This window comes from Pelobates fuscus, chromosome 7 (genome assembly GCF_036172605.1).
Source record: "Pelobates fuscus isolate aPelFus1 chromosome 7, aPelFus1.pri, whole genome shotgun sequence".
Taxonomy (NCBI): domain Eukaryota; kingdom Metazoa; phylum Chordata; class Amphibia; order Anura; family Pelobatidae; genus Pelobates; species Pelobates fuscus.
In genome coordinates, this window is record NC_086323.1 from 116,025,614 (window position 1) to 116,042,248 (window position 16,635).

Here is a 16,635-nt window from a genome sequence, read left to right on the forward strand (position 1 = left end):
GACGTGGAGATTGTGACAAAATTTTAAAACAGAAGGAATCCAGATGGATATATGAACTTAAGACACTTCAACCCTTAGGTTTGAATGAGGGGTTCTCTTTTGCCCCGTTCATTTAGCCGTTTTCTGGATTCCGTCCCTCTTTCTGTATAAGTCTCGATCATTAGTCTTTTATATATGTATGTTTACGTACGCATATGGGTCTCTATGCTTATGCTTTTACATATATATATAAACTAATATGTATCTCATACATAGAGATGATACATGATGTGTGTTAGCATTATATATACAGGGATCCATCTCTCTACTGCTCCCATGTTCGCTCTCTGTAATTTAACGTGTCAATATTGACTATATATTTACATATAGATTTACAAAGGGGTATACTGATCCCTATTTCTACTATTTTTTCTACATTGCCATTTTCACCTTCATTCATGTTTCCGAACGGTTTTATTTACCCAGCCTTCCTATGGAATATCTCTTTATTATACCATTCTTTCTTAGTCTCTGTATCAATAAATACATGTGTGTCTTGTTAGAGAATAACTTTAGTCTAACCTTCAATGTGGATTTATTCCTTTACTTTTTCATTCTCCTTTTTTTTATTATAATATTTTTTCCCTTCACTCCCCCCCCCCCCCCCCCCCCAATATGATCTTTTGCGAATGGAATGCTGCTTAAGTGCTTATTAGTTGTAAAGAGGCACTTTCTTGTCCTCGAGAATTAATGGTGGGTTATTCTATTTTGTATATCCACCATAGTTACAAGTTCCCGCGCATGCGCGGCTATCAAGCGGCGGACATGGCCACTACAAAAGTGCCTGGTGACATGCGCAGTGATGCGCAGTACTTTCTGTTAGACGTGCAGTAAGTCCTCGCGCATGCGTGGCCGCCGAGGCACAGACATGCGCACTAACCAACTATCCTTCTGACATGCACATCTATACGAGCTCGTGGCTCATCGCACGCGCATGTGCGAAGTTCTCAGACATGCGCATTCCTCCCCACCCCTCCCTATTGATACGGACTTGTGTATGGACAAGCCACAACCAAAATACTGGATGGGAGGTACGGGGAGCTATTTAAATGATTGTGCAGCATTAACACCCAGCACTCCCAAGCAACCAAGTCCTGCTGAATCTTCAGAGCAGAGACTGGGCCCCTTAAAACAGCATTAACACCCAGCACTCCCAAGCAACCAAGTCCTGCTGAATCTTCAGAGCAGAGACTGGGCCCCTTAAAACAGCATTAACACCCAGCACTCCCAAGCAACCAAGTCCTGCTGAATCTTCAGAGCAGAGACTGGGCCCCTTAAAACAGCATTAACACCCAGCACTCCCAAGCAACCAAGTCCTGCTGAATCTTCAGAGCAGAGACTGGGCCCCTTAAAACAGCATTAACACCCAGCACTCCCAAGCAACCAAGTCCTGCTGAATCTTCAGAGCAGAGACTGGGCCCCTTAAAACAGCATTAACACCCAGCACTCCCAAGCAACCAAGTCCTGCTGAATCTTCAGAGCAGAGACTGGGCCCCTTAAAACAGCATTAACACCCAGCACTCCCAAGCAACCAAGTCCTGCTGAATCTTCAGAGCAGAGACTGGGCCCCTTAAAACAGCATTAACACCCAGCACTCCCAAGCAACCAAGTCCTGCTGAATCTTCAGAGCAGAGACTGGGCCCCTTAAAACAGCATTAACACCCAGCACTCCCAAGCAACCAAGTCCTGCTGAATCTTCAGAGCAGAGACTGGGCCCCTTAAAACAGCATTAACACCCAGCACTCCCAAGCAACCAAGTCCTGCTGAATCTTCAGAGCAGAGGTATCATCTCTGGAAGATCTACTCAAGAATACCTGTATTCCTGTTTCCTTTAAACTCTTATTTTAAAATTGTGTTCTATTCCATCTCCCTCCCTATACTATCACTACTTAATTGATACCTATATCTCCCATCCCGATCTTCTGTTCTTGTTTTGCTTAAAGCTGCTGTGATCATGTCATTTTATGTTCATTCTTTAAGACTTTTTGTTAATTGTTTGTTTACCTAGTGTTACTACTCACTGATAATCTTGTAAATTTATGTTCATGGTTTATGACTTTCACCTATCTGATCCTTCCTATCTTTTTATCCCAAATGTTATCTCCTTTTAGTTTTTCATCTCAAATTAATTACCTCAATAGCCCCATGTCTCCCCACCCATAATAGTGTGTTTTATTTCTTTTTTTTCTAACCTCAGACCTTATATTTCAGACTGGGCCCCTTAAAACAGCATTAACACCCAGCACTCCCAAGCAACCAAGTCCTGCTGAATCTTCAGAGCAGAGGTATCATCTCTGGAAGATTGCCCACCCATCCCTCCCCACACCATCCATCCCACCCCATGGTCGACAACTTACTTATAGATAGTGCACATCAGCTGGTTTCCTTAACACACCAATCAAATCACTAAACCTCTCCTCACCTGAATTTATTTAACACACTGCATCCTTACATTGGTTTAATCACTCATCGATATTTGTGTGTTTGTATATATGATCTACATATCTATATAATACACTTTTTCTAATGTTCTCCCTTCTATTTTTCACTTTAACACTAACTTCTCTCATCACTAAAATATCCCTATCCTTTCACTCACCTGTCCCTAGCAACACCATAATTATTACTTCCACCTTACTCCCCTCCCCTCTCTATTCATCCCATGCACTCTACACATACCTTTCCAGCCTATCTCCACCAACTCCTCCCAAATCCTCTACATACATACCCTCCTACAAAACTTTCAAATCCTACTCCCACCTTCACTTCCTTTCTATCCTTCTGCTCCTAGCTGCTGGTGATGTCTCTCCTAACCCCGGCCCCCTCGCAACAAACTCAGCACATACTAACCCAAGAATCCACACTAATCTCATACCCATCTCATGTTCCTCTAAATCCTCCTTCAATACTGCCCTCTGGAACGCACGCTCTGTTTGCAATATAACTAAATCCACTGCTGTCCATGACTTCTTCATCTCTCGTTCTATTGATTTACTAGCCATAACAGAAACCTGGCTCTCCCCCTCTGACACTGCCACCCCTGCATCTTTGTCCTTCGGTGGTCTCCAACTTACCCACAACCCAAGAAACTCTGAATGTAAAGGTGGTGGTGTTGGTTTTCTCCTCTCCCCTCACTGCTCTTTTAAACCTCTTCCCACCCCCCCTTCTCTCTCTTTCCCATCATTTGAAATACACTCAATTCGCCTTTTCAAACCCTTCTCTGCTAACATTGCTGTTATTTACCGCCCCCCTGGTTCCCCTCTTCTCTTCCTTGACCACTTTGCTGCCTGGCTACCCTATTTCCTCTCTTCTAACATTCCATCCCTAATTCTCGGGGACTTCAATATTCCTATAAACCCACCTTTGACCTCTGCAGCCACCAAACTACTTTCCATGACTTCCTCCCTCGGGCTATCGCAGTGGGCAGATTCTCCCACCCATGTAGCTGGCAATACCCTTGACCTAATCTTCACTTATGCATGTACAGTATCTAATATCTGCAACACTCCATATCCACTCTCTGATCACCACCTCTTATCATTTGCTCTCACATACCCCCTCACCCAACAACCTCAGCCTAACCCCCCTCAACTCAGGAGGGACCTTAATTCTCTTGATCTCCAACAGTTGTCAGCTGACATTGATTCACAACTGCTGTCCATCCCTTCCCTCTCCTGTCCTTCACAGGCCATCTCCATATATAACTCTACTCTTACATCTGCCTTGAACACTGCAGCGCCACTCCAAACAAGCACCTCGAGGAGGACCCACCCCCAACCATGGCATACTAAATCAACGCGCTACCTGCAAAGATGCTCCCGTTGTGCTGAACGCTCATGGAGGAAGTCTCGTACACAATCAGACTTTCTCCATTATAGATTCATATTGTGTTCATACAGTGCAGCCCTTGCCCTTGCCAAACAGTCCTATTTTTCCACTCTCATTAGTTCATGTTCCCGCAACCCCAGGCGTCTCTTTCACACCTTTAATTCTCTTCTTCGCCCTGCTGTGGCCACCCCCAAAACTAACCTTACTGCTGATAACTTCGCATGTTACTTCACTGACAAGATTGAACAGCTAAGGAAAGAATTCTCCCCTCCTTGCCTTTCTGTTTCTCAATCACACATAGATCATGCCTTTCCTACCCTTCAGACATTCTCCCCAGCTACTGACCAAGAGGTGGCTGCTCTTCTTTGCTCCTCTCGCCCCACCACTTGCCCGCTCGATCCTGTCCCATCTCACCTTATTAGATCTCTCTCCACTTGTCTCGTGCCTTCTCTAACACACATCTTCAACTGCTCGCTCTCCTCTGGCATCGTCCCTGCTGACCTTAAACATGCCACTGTAGTACCTATACTAAAAAAACCATCCCTCGACCCATCCACCCCCTCTAACTACCGTCCCATATCCCTGCTCCCTTTTTCCTCAAAGCTTCTGGAAAGACTTGTCTTTACCCGTGTGTCTCATTTCCTCAATTCCAATTCTCTCCTTGACCCTCTTCAATCTGGCTTCCGCCCTCTCCACTCTACAGAGACTGCCCTTATCAAAGTTACTAACGACCTAATCGCAGCTAAATCCAAAGGCCACTACTCCATACTAATTCTTCTTGACCTCTCAGCGGCCTTTGACACCGTTGATCATGCTCTCCTTCTTCAAACTCTTCAATCGCTTGGTCTCTGTGACTCTGTCCTCTCATGGTTTTCCTCTTATCTCTCCCAACGCTCATTCAGTGTCTCCTTTTCTAATGATACCTCCTCCCCTTGCCCTGTCTCAGTTGGAGTTCCCCAAGGCTCCGTCCTTGGTCCCCTTCTATTTTCTTTTTATACTGCCTCTCTTGGCAAACTTATTACCTCTTTTGGATTTCACTACCACCTGTATGCTGATGACACCCAACTATATCTCTCCTCCCCGGACCTCTCCCCTGCCGTCCTGCAACGTGTCACTGCTTGCCTTTCTTCCATCTCTGACTGGATGTCCTCCCGCTTTCTGAAACTCAATCTCTCAAAAACTGAGCTCCTTGTCTTTCCTCCTCCTAATACTGATCCTCCTCTTTCGCTCTCCCTCCAAGTTTGTGGTACCAACATCAGTCCATCCTTGCAAGCGCGCTGTCTTGGCGTCATACTTGACTCTGGTCTCACCTTTGAGCCTCACATCCAGCATGTTGCCAAATCCTGTAGATTCCATCTTAAAAACATAGCCCGCATCCGCCCCTTTCTCGCACCAGATACTACCAAGGAGCTTGTCCATGCTCTAGTAATTTCCCGCATGGATTATTGTAACCCTCTCCTGATTGGTCTCCCCAATAGCCGTACTGCACCCTTACAGTCCGTAATGAATGCTGCTGCTAGATTGATTTTCCTCTCTAGTCGTTTCTCTCACACCTCACCCCTCTGCCAGTCCTTACATTGGCTTCCTGTATGCTATAGGAGTCAATTCAAGGTACTAACTCACACCTATAAAGCACTGAACAACTCTAGCCCCTCTTATATCTCCTCACAGATCCATAGGTATGTCCCTTCTCGGTCTCTCCGTTCTGCCCGTGACCACCTCCTGTCCGTTGTCCGCACTCGTACGGCCAACTCGCGCTTGCAGGACTTCTCGCGGGCGGCTCCCTTCCTATGGAATAGCCTGCCTACCGCCATCAGACTCTCCCCTAGTCTTGCATCTTTTAAGAAGTGCCTTAAAACCCATCTCTTTAGGAAAGCTTATGGCCTCCAAGACTAACCCTTACCTCACATACCTGTCTCTTGCCCTCTCCTAAAGGGCAGCCCACCTTATTTGATTGTAAATTCCTGTCCTAATGTGTTTTACACCCCACCTCCTATAGAATGTAAGCTCGTTTGAGCAGGGTCCTCTTCAACCTATTGTTCCTGTAAGTTTATTTGTAATTGTCCTATTTATAGTTAAATCCCCCTCTCATAATATTGTAAAGCGCTACGGAATCTGTTGGCGCTATATAAATGGCAATAATAAATAAATAATAAATAAATAAGTGTATGTGGGTCACTTTACTTTTTTGCCCTTGACAAAGGCGGTTAGACCGCTGAAACGCGCGTTGGGCTGTGTATGCTGATGTAGATCCATCCTTTTAGATACAGGGTGTTACACTAATCGTTGGGCATTTTTCCTGCCTTGGATACTTATGAGGGTGGTTGGGTTTAGTGAGTTACTAGTGGCTAGAGTTAGCCTTCCTATTTACTGTTGATAAGCTATCTCCACTTTATTTTCACTTCTCCCATTATAACCTCCTCTATCCTTTCGATTTCTGTATTAGAGTATTAACCCTGTGGGTCTTGGTTTTTGATACTATTTAGTGTATATTGCTACATGCATCCTACCTTTCACTTTGTTATGAGTGAGTTTGGTACATTGTTTAGAAATTGATACATGTATGCATCTTCACATTTTTTGGAAATACCAGACCCTATCTATATATTTACTTTAAAGAACCTTTTTGTTCTTTGGTTTTACAAAAAAAATTTCTAATAAAAATGTTTATTATTTTAGTTTGAGACGCTGCTTGGGGTGGCTTGAAGGTGATCAGCCCGTTTTTTCCATCGGGTGATCATATCCTTCATTTTTTTATTCTTTTCTGTGCTTTATGCAGGGTTATGCCCTTTTACCACCCCATTAACCCTTTCTCCCGGGTACTCCCTATTTGGTTATTTACCTAGGAAGTACCCCTTTTCTATATTCCCCCAATCTTGCCCCCTTACACCACTAATATTTGCTCTGACATTAGAGCCTTTTCTGAACAGCATCTGCATGAATGGAAACACCAGAAGCGTGCAACTTGGGTTATATCATCATAAAGTGTTGGCTTATGCAAATAATATGATCTTCAGATTTCCTGAAGATGCCAATACGCTTTCAGAAATATGGCATTCGGGGTAACAAAAAGCTCATTCTGGCCTACAGATCGATTATTATAAATACAAAATATTGAAGATTACAGACATCAGGAAATTTATCTTGGATGGAAAATCTCCACGCAAAACAACTGTCTTTTGTTCCTTTACAAAGATCACAGTGGGATAGCCCTCCCAGACATGAACAAATACAGTATTGCATTTCACCTATCTCGAGTGGTAGCTTGGAGTGAGGGGTATTAACGCAATCGGTCAGTTCCTGATGCAGTAATCTATGATTGGACATGGCCTGGCTATTATTCCTTGGAATGGAGGCAGATGGACCCAAGGTTTTTTCTATCTATCCCTACTGCCCCAAAATTTTTTATTGGGCTTAAAGGATTACTCCAACCATCATAACCACTACAGCTTGGAATATTTAGGGGCGGCTAAATGATGCACCAATGACACTGCCAGGGTTAGACTTCTAGCAAAGAGGGGTTATTCTCTGTATGTGCAGCGTTTCATAGACACCATGACCAATTCAAATCAATAAAGTGGTAATCGTGATTGATGTAACGCTTTAAGACACACTGGGGTCCATTGAGCTATTAGATAGTGGATGTGCTACATCTAACACAAAATTGCTACTTCCATTCAATACAGGCTGGTACCGGGACTCTTTTAACCCGTTTAGTTGGTGGTTTTGCAGTTTAAGGTTTGTATCTGTCACAGTGTCTTCTAACTACCCAAAAGCACTCAGTCATGCAGGTCTTACAAAAAAATTACAAAATTCAGATGCAAAAAGCTTCCTACTTTCATGACAATGCTAAGCCAATTACATCTTATGAATGAAAATGTTTTTAAACAAAAACAGACTTCAAATAGTTACATATGCACACAAACCATATCAGATTATCAATAAAGAATATCATACCTTTCCAAAATGTCATATTCATTTTCACCTTTGTACAAGGAAGACAGCCGGGCTTCCATCAGTATGTACATATTCCCATTGGACTTATCTAGGACAACAAATGGCACCATTATGGAGATCTCAAACTCCATGGAGAATTAAAAAAAAAATGAAAAAAGTTTTAAAAAAGTTTGTGGGGTGATAAATGTAGGATTTAAAACATTCATGCCACCAATACAGCCATCATCTCATGCTCCTCACCTTTCAGTTTAATGTAGATCAGCTCAGGATTAACACACAATGCTAAGTTGCTAGGCAGTGTCCATGGGGTAGTAGTCCAAGCTACAAGTGATACATTTGGCTCCTCGACTAGTGGGAAGGTGACAATGACTGAAGGATCCTGGACATCCTAACAGATTGAACAAAGACAATGTAAAAAGATAAGAGAGGCTTTATGCTTTGGTTCAGAATGAATGTATTTATCCTGAATGTATTTTGCCTTCCAAGACTCTTTAGATATAAAGCTTTACTTACTTTGTAGTTCTGATTGGCCTCAAAGTTGGACAGTGGAGTGTTGCACGCAGTGGAGAATGGCATCACCTTAACACCTCGGTACACAAGTCCTTTGTCATACAGCTGTTTAAAGACCCACCTGCATTTTAGAACAGAGTAATAGTTCATTCTTTGTGTAAAAAAATTATAAGAACCTGACCGTTCTCCTTCATTTTTGTTAAGTAATGTATACATAATTAATAATGCTCCTGAGAATTGCAAGGGCTCTAAAGATTCAAATACATATTCAGAACGTAAATAATGTTCTAATTTTACAGAAGCAAATATCTTAAAGAGGGACTGTGACTTTTCTGGAAGTGTCAGTTCCTCTTGCCTTATTAACTCCTCAATGCAGAAGAGGCAGAATTATTAGCACTAGGCAAAAGTTATTTTGGCATTTACTAGTGTCCATGTATCATCACTTACACGGTCATAGAAAACTTTCCGAGCAAGTTGAAAAACTCCCACAGAGAAACAGAAATGGTGACAGAGAATTGTATTAATCCACAGACTAAGCAATGTACTAGCAGAAATTGGATACATTTACTCCAGAATTACCAGTCGCTACGTTTAGCAAGTATTAGATGTTTTAACGTCTGTCAATTTTACAAGTAGCAAAAGGGAGTTAATAGTAGCCGCTGCTAAAAAGCCAGTGGCCAATAGCTCCCATGATGCTCTAAGGGTACCATTACCTTTACTGGCTGCTACTAAGCCTTCAAATTGACTAATTAGCACATGTGTAATCTTGCATGGTACACACTACTCAGGTTCTTAATTGGTTGGTTTGCCACTCTAGATCTTGAAAGAAGGTCAGAACATTTTGTTTTTTAAAATGACACCACAACTAATTGCTAACTTTAGTAATCTATTGAGTTGAGAGAAAAAAAAAAATAGATGCGACAGGTGCCCTTTAACTGGAGAAAATTGTCCAAATACCATGATGTTTCTTACAGTTACACCAGAGCAGTGCCATGGAGTCAGAAGCAATTATTGGGTTACTGGTGGGAGTTGGTAAAACTGTACCAACTCCAACTAAATGTATTCTATATGCCGGCATATAAATGAAGTCGACCCCCAAAAATGACACCTGTAATATAGGCTTAGGCTTATATTCGTAGGTTAAGTTGACCCCGAAAATAATGTGCTGGTTATACCATAAATTGTAATACAGTATATAGGGAGCCAGAGGTACCATGAACTGGGAAGTCTGAGTCAGAGTCGAAGGTTTTGTGAACAAACTTTACAGCCCTGTATCAGAGCTGAGGAACACATTTTCTAAACCAGGGTAGACAACATTCGACACTCCAGATGGCGGGGACTTCATCTCTCCTGATGCACTCTAGCATTATGGCTGTAAGAGCATTACAGGTGATGTAGTCCACCACATCTCGAGTGCCGAACATGGTCTACCCCGTTGTAATTATAGATCACAAGGGTTTTTATGCCAGTTGACTGTCACTCTTCTAAAGCATATATGCAACGGACATGATATAAAGCATTACCAAGATATTACAAGGAGCAACGGTGAGTGGAGTAAACAACCCCCCTAACTAAGGCATTTGCCCCTTTTATAATTGGACCTTCCCATCAGTGCAGAGTAGAATAACTAGAAATTGTCCACATAGCCCTGTGCTATCACACTTATAATGTACCCAAATTGTTAAAATATTTATAGCTATGGCAAAACATTTCAAAATACAATCACCTTTTAATAATTTCACCTTAAAACTTTTCATTAAGGTTTCCCTTGTCTCACTTTACACCATTTTCAAAACTACAATTTTTGTCCTAATCTCAAAATGGAGGCCCAGAGCTCATCTGAGGCATCTTTAGATTGTAAGCTCACGGGCAGGGTCCTCTACCTGTTGTATCGGTCTGTTCTTATTGTGTTTGCCTTTTTCCCAGTTGTACAGCGCTGCGGAATATGTTGGCGCTTTATAAATGGCAGTAATAAAAATAAGAAAAAGTGTTGCCACAAAGTTCCAGATCCATAAGTAGATGTACTGCACTAAGATGAGCAGGAGGTGGCACTGTACATCAGTTCAATTTAAGTACACGTCAAGAAAAGTAGTTTCACATAGAACTACAGAACAGTGCAAGTCTTCCTGGTGAGGCCTTTAATAGACACGTCACCAGCGCCATTAGGAAGAGTTCTACTAGGTGATGACTGATTAGAGATGTGAAAAGGTAAGCCAGTGTAGATTAAGCATTGCACTACGTTACACTTGTGCTCTACACAACTTTGTGTATTACATATTAAATGATATAATGCCGATTTATTCTACAATGTACAAATTAAACATAATGATCAATAAATTACAAATCCGTTAACATAAACACAAGGTGAGAATGACACTGTGCAGCATACAGTCTGCATTTTCACATAATGCGACACCAGTAGAGCCAGTTATGCAATTGATTGGGATTAATATTACAAGCACCCAGATGTTATACCTCTACGTAATAAGTGCATTCACAGTTTTCAAGGTCTGCAGGGTATAGTAGAAAAATACAATGTTTACACTCATAGGACATTCGATAACCAAGGAATTAGTCAAAATTGTGAATAATCAGTCCCATGTATTTGTATTTCTTCGGATGTGTTCACATATACTTTATTTGTATTTTAAACCGTATGTGGTAGGAATCTTCTATCAATATATACTGGACCCCTATTATACCTATATACGTTAACCACATAGGCCATCACTTATACATATATGAATAAAACATACATATGTTTTGCTTTTATTGTGTATGAAAAGGTGTGAATAGGTGACTAGGGAAATTAAAAACAATATTTATCAATATGATCTAAGATGTTCTCAAAACAAAGCTCTCTGTAAAGATCCAAATCTAACTTGAACAGAGGGGGTTCATTGGAAAAGTAGGCTTGGGAAACCATGACATGGAGGTCCTGATAAGTGCATTGTAGGGTCTAATCTGAATACTGGACAACCAGAACTGGACTCCCATGCTTCTATTTAGTGGATCTCCGTCATCATATGTGTCTGTCCGCCGCTTCATGTATAATTTACAGTAGTGGTGCTGCCTCTCCCAGTGCTGGTGAGGACATGGGGGGGGGGGGGTTGCAAGAATCCCTTGCAGTAGTGAGAGCACTGTCAAAGTGAGATTTCTGTGGGAAAAGCAAGTATTATGGCTTGACTGGTGTGTGTATTTTAGTTTAGCAATGTATTAACTATCCACTTACTTCAGGTGGAAGGGGTTTTCATCCACACTTTTTCCCCTCCACAACTCTTTTGGTATGTATGTGTGCGAACCCACGTTAAATATGTAATAAACAAAATAAAGGGTGAACTTCTAGGGGAGGGCGGCATGTTGCCTAGCAACCACGTTCATTCCTGGTAACACATGGAGTCAGACACTTCCGGAAGATACAGTCTGCAGGTTGTCTTCTCACTTCATTGGTAAGTTTATTTTGATATTGGCTATATATTTGTGTGGTAGCATTTACACCGTGGATCTTGATAAAAACTTGAATGGGTCGAAATAGCGACCCAGATGTTATTGTTTTTGTTTTGATTTAAACCTTATTAAAAACACAGAATTTTAGATTTGAAGACCTATGAGTGCACCCATTATTTTGTTAAAGGACCACTATAGTGCCAGGAAAACAAACTTGTTTTCCTGGCTCTACAGGGTCTTTGGGTCCCCCCCCACCCACCGGGTCCCCCTCCCACTGGGCTGAATGGGGAGAAAGGGGTTAAATTCTTACCGTTCTCTAGCGCTGGGCTCCCTCTGCGCTGGGGACTATCCTCGACAAGAGCCGTGCACGCATTCAGTCAGTCCATAGGAAAGCATTACTCAATGCATTCCTATAGACGCCGGGGTCTTCTCACTGTGAAAATCACAGTGAGAAGCGCATCTAGCGGCTGTCAGTGAGTTTTCTCTGAAACTGCTATGTTTACCACAGGCAGGGTTAAACCTAGATGGACCTGGCACCCAGACCACTTTATTGAGCATGAAGTGTTCTGGGTGCCTATAGTGGTCCTTTAAGAGTGTATATATATATATATATATATATATATATATATATATATATATATATATATATATATATACGTACATCATTTATATCCCTGTGTAATAGGTCTAGGAAAAACAGGTATTATTTCTATATGCCACACTTGACTAAAAAGGAAATTTGGGATATATTAAGTTGCTATGGTAATTAGACTTGGACTAGAATTAGTTGCTATGGAATTAGTACAAAACCCACACACAAACAATCCTATAGAATTTTGACATAAAACCCACCAGACCGTTTCCATGAACCACGGATATAGGGTCTTGTAGTCGTTCTTGAAATCAATCCAACGACCTAGCCTTGTCACACTAGTCTGTTCGCCAGGGAAAAAAAAAAATGTGTAGTGAGTATGTGCAGCATATATGTTTTCCATCAAATTATCAACAATCACAAAGTGCATGTTACAGTCTGGACTGGCATTTACCCTTTTCAGTCAAAATGACTATCAGCATGAGCAGATCAAACATTCCAGACAAAAACACTACCATCTAGAGACAGAATTAATCTCCAGACAAGAACACGAGATCCTCAAGCGACCACAATATAATCTCCAAATTGTCTCCTCATACCTCCCATTCCTGTGAGTATCTCATAACAATCCCACGGCACTGTTTGTTATACTCAGCGATTCCCATTCGAGCTACATCTTCAGGTCCCTTAATTCCAAGTGTCTTATCAATCTCATATTCCTGCAGGAGAAACAAAAGGATCACACAAAATCACAGATGCTGATGTAAAACTATGGGACAGTACCTACATCGTCACCATTAAAGTGAGCAATCAAGTTTATGGCAATTAAAGTGCCTTTAAGTGTACAAAGAAAACATACCACAGGTAAACCGTGGCAGTCCCAGCCAAACCGCCTCTCTACATAGAATCCACTCTGGTGAGCGAATCTTGTAACAATATCCTTAATTGTACCGGCAAGTATATGTCCATAGTGAGGGAGGCCTGTTGCAAAGGGTGGTCCATCATAGAAAGTGTATCTATGGGGAAAAAGAGAAGATGGGGGATTAATTTGCACAAAAAAGCAAATTTCGAACATTAAAAAGGGCATTTCAATATAGATAATGTATTATTAAAGGGACACTAAAAGCACCAAAACAACTTTAGATTCATGAAGTGGTTTACATTAATTAAGTGGTGTACATTAATGCTCAAGAGATTATTTGTAATATAAATTCAGAACACTGTATGTTGTAGGTATACTTCAATCACAGCACATCCAGGCACTCCTGGTCCTGGGAGGTGCCTTGTGCAGTAGTGATTGGATAGGACATAATGTGTGTGGGTGCAGTGGTGAGGTTACATTGTTATTGGAGACCTGGCTAAAGCTCTTGAAGGAGAATAGCTCACAGCACCAAAACTGGTTAAAGATGTCTGAGGTAGTGCAAAGGGAGGAAACGTTCTACAAGACAGAAAAGCAATGCAAACACAGTCCTTCCGAGAGATAGAATGCTTCCATTACAACTATTAGTATACAGAACTGCCTAGTTAACAGCCATGTGTATTGTCAGCTTCCTCATTCCTGTTCACAGCAGAATCTATACTGCTATGTCCCGGTTTGCTGGATTTGTTTAAAATGACATTTCCACAATTTGATAGGGCAAATTTTTTTTTAATAGAATTCAGGATTGTTCACTATACTTAGCATTGTAGAGAACGGAGAAAGTAATTGTGTTTAGGTCAAAAATGTCCAAAGTTGTACATTAGAGGATTACGAGAGTTCTGCAGTACCACCATTTTGAACGAATGTTTTACATTTCCTTCTCAATTCCCTACACCTTGTAATGTTCAATTCTCTTTACTGCTTTAGCTATTAATACTGCGTATTTCACTGGTACTGAAACAAGAGGACTTGTATAGAACTTTAAGTGTTTTCATTGTAGTGTTTGCAGCAAACTGACAGCTAAACTTTATGTGGTTTATTCACCAAATAGCTAATTGTGGCAAACTAAACATTCCAGATAGGTCACTTGTGGAAGGTAAGAGAGGCCTAATGAATTGCCATTTTAGTTGGTGTGCTTCCCAAGGTAAGTGAATTTGCAAGCTTTCTTAAAAAAAAGGAGACATGGGAAAATGTACAAGAATTTTGTACCCCTAGAAAAGCATTGAGAATTGGGAGTAAGTATGCAAACAGAGGACAGATGAATGTCGGTGGCTAAGCAGAGGGTCACTGGTGAATTGCACTTGGCAATTAGCTAATTTGAGACACAATTTTAGAGAGCGTTATAGGTATCTACAGCATGTTTAAACCTATCCTACAGTATATAGGAAGCCAGTGTGACCACTGAGCAAAGAGTGTGGGAAGACCGGGAGATGAGAGTAAGACGTTAATTTGGGCATCTATAAGACCAATAGAGACTGGGTTGCATTAATCAAGCAGGCATAGACATACGCCTGGCAAGGTGATTACATGAAAAGAGGAAGCGAGACGGCTAGACAGTGAAAATAAAAATAAAAGTAACAAAAAGGTATGATGGACCAATATGTGTCTGTTGCAGCTACTTATTCCAGTATATCATGGTAGCTTGTTTAGTTGAAGACCTGATCCCAGTGAACCACCAGAAATATTGGGTCATAAAAAAGAAAATATACATTCATGCAAGTGAATATTAATTCATTTTCACGTGTCTATGTACATTTTTTACCTGTATACATTCCTTCTAATTTTGATTAAACATTAAAAAGATATACGAAAAGGGATACATCTATCATGTTAAAATAAAATAAAAAGTATTAAAAAAAATGATTACAAAAAATAATAAATACATACATTTCAGCTAAATCAATTTCTATGAAAAAAAAATAAAACCTTAATATGAAGGTTTGATCTCAGCATAAAATAAATTAATTATTACTCAATTAAAAAAAAAAAACAGAGCTCAGGATATGACCAATGCAAATCAAATTACTTCTACTAGAGAAGGTCACGGTATAAAATCATTTCAATCCTGTTTTGGTCTGAAAATAATCTATCCCCGTTAAAGAAAGACTCCAAAAGCCACGAGTTCTACATCCTGCTGTATGGTTATCGTGTCAGTAAATTCCAGGCACCCTCCAAGAGTAAAGCGTAAATAGTCAAATTGTTTTAGGCCCAGAACAGTCACCTGCTCGTATATTACTGTAAAAGGCTTACATCTAAGACAAACATGTTAAGAATCTCTGTACATCAGTGCAGCCTTGGGCTGAGTGCTAGGGTAAAAAAAAAGCCAAAAACTAAAATGTGCATATTAAGAAAGACATTTTAGGGCTATTCATTCAGCACATATCGATTGCTACAATTAAACAACACATGGTGTAAAGGTTAGCCATCACTGACTTGGAGTAAACCAGCTTCCTGGACTGTATGATGAATATTCTATATCCTTTTATAAGCATCCACTTTACATTTATTCTAGTCAAAGTGCCTAATAGATACTGTATGCTGGACTTACCTTCCTCCTTTTGTAAATTATGGATAAAATACATCAAATAGGCAAAATAAATAAATAAATAAATGGTAGCCTAAATATCCATAGGAACAAAGAGAATGCAGACAAGAACTGGAAGCGATTCACACCTTAGCCTAGGCCCGGGACTCCAGATGTTGTGGACTACATCTCCCCTGATGCTTTGCCAGTGTTATGACTGTTCTAGCATTAAAGGAGTTGTACTCCTCAACATCTGGAGTTCCTGAGGATGCCTACCCCTGCCCTAGCCTATACAAGGTATATCAATGATTATTGCATTAGGAGGGTCCCTTTAAATGTAATTGCTTACTACAAAATTACAGACAAATAGGAACTGGAATTTTCATAATAGGACGTAAACACCACTAAAGCTTCACGGATTTAAATACGTAAATCATGTTTCTAACATACATCCTTTTTGAAAGGATTTGAAGCCAAATTCAGACTTCAAATACACAGGATTCACAATGGGTCAGTGTATTACAATGACATTATTTGGAGACTTCACAAACCAGGAGTTCAAATGTTTTGATCTTAATATGAAGATGGTTGTTACTGTGGCCGGGCTATGGGAACCACTAAACAAATGCAGATCCCATGCAGTTCATCACAGTATCTCTGTCTGCCCTTTTATCAAAAACCGGTACACTGCATTGAAATAACAGGACCAGTTAACCACAGGGCAATCAAACTGGCACATCACAAGAAAATCACCTTTTCTGCAAGACACATTTCAATGGCATTTGTCGCAATAAATGACACTATTTTTACACTTTGTAT

At 40.8% G+C, this 16,635-nt stretch overlaps 1 protein-coding gene and 1 non-coding gene across 2 annotated transcripts in view; both read right to left on the reverse strand.

The window, feature by feature from the left end:
• Positions 1-16,635, reverse strand: part of IARS1 (isoleucyl-tRNA synthetase 1) — a 60,488-nt gene that overhangs the window by 31,332 nt on the left and 12,521 nt on the right. Inside the window, exons 3-8 of the mRNA XM_063426471.1 lie at positions 13,233-13,389; positions 12,973-13,092; positions 12,634-12,716; positions 8,338-8,455; positions 8,065-8,212; positions 7,825-7,912 (exon numbers count right to left, since the gene is read on the reverse strand). Of these exons, the coding sequence (XP_063282541.1) occupies positions 7,825-7,912; positions 8,065-8,212; positions 8,338-8,455; positions 12,634-12,716; positions 12,973-13,092; positions 13,233-13,389 (714 nt within the window). The remainder of the gene's footprint in view (positions 1-7,824; positions 7,913-8,064; positions 8,213-8,337; positions 8,456-12,633; positions 12,717-12,972; positions 13,093-13,232; positions 13,390-16,635) is intronic.
• LOC134570052 (small nucleolar RNA SNORA84) lies at positions 16,403-16,539 on the reverse strand. Its single transcript, XR_010084704.1, has one exon. It is a non-coding gene; the product is annotated as a small nucleolar RNA SNORA84 (small nucleolar RNA).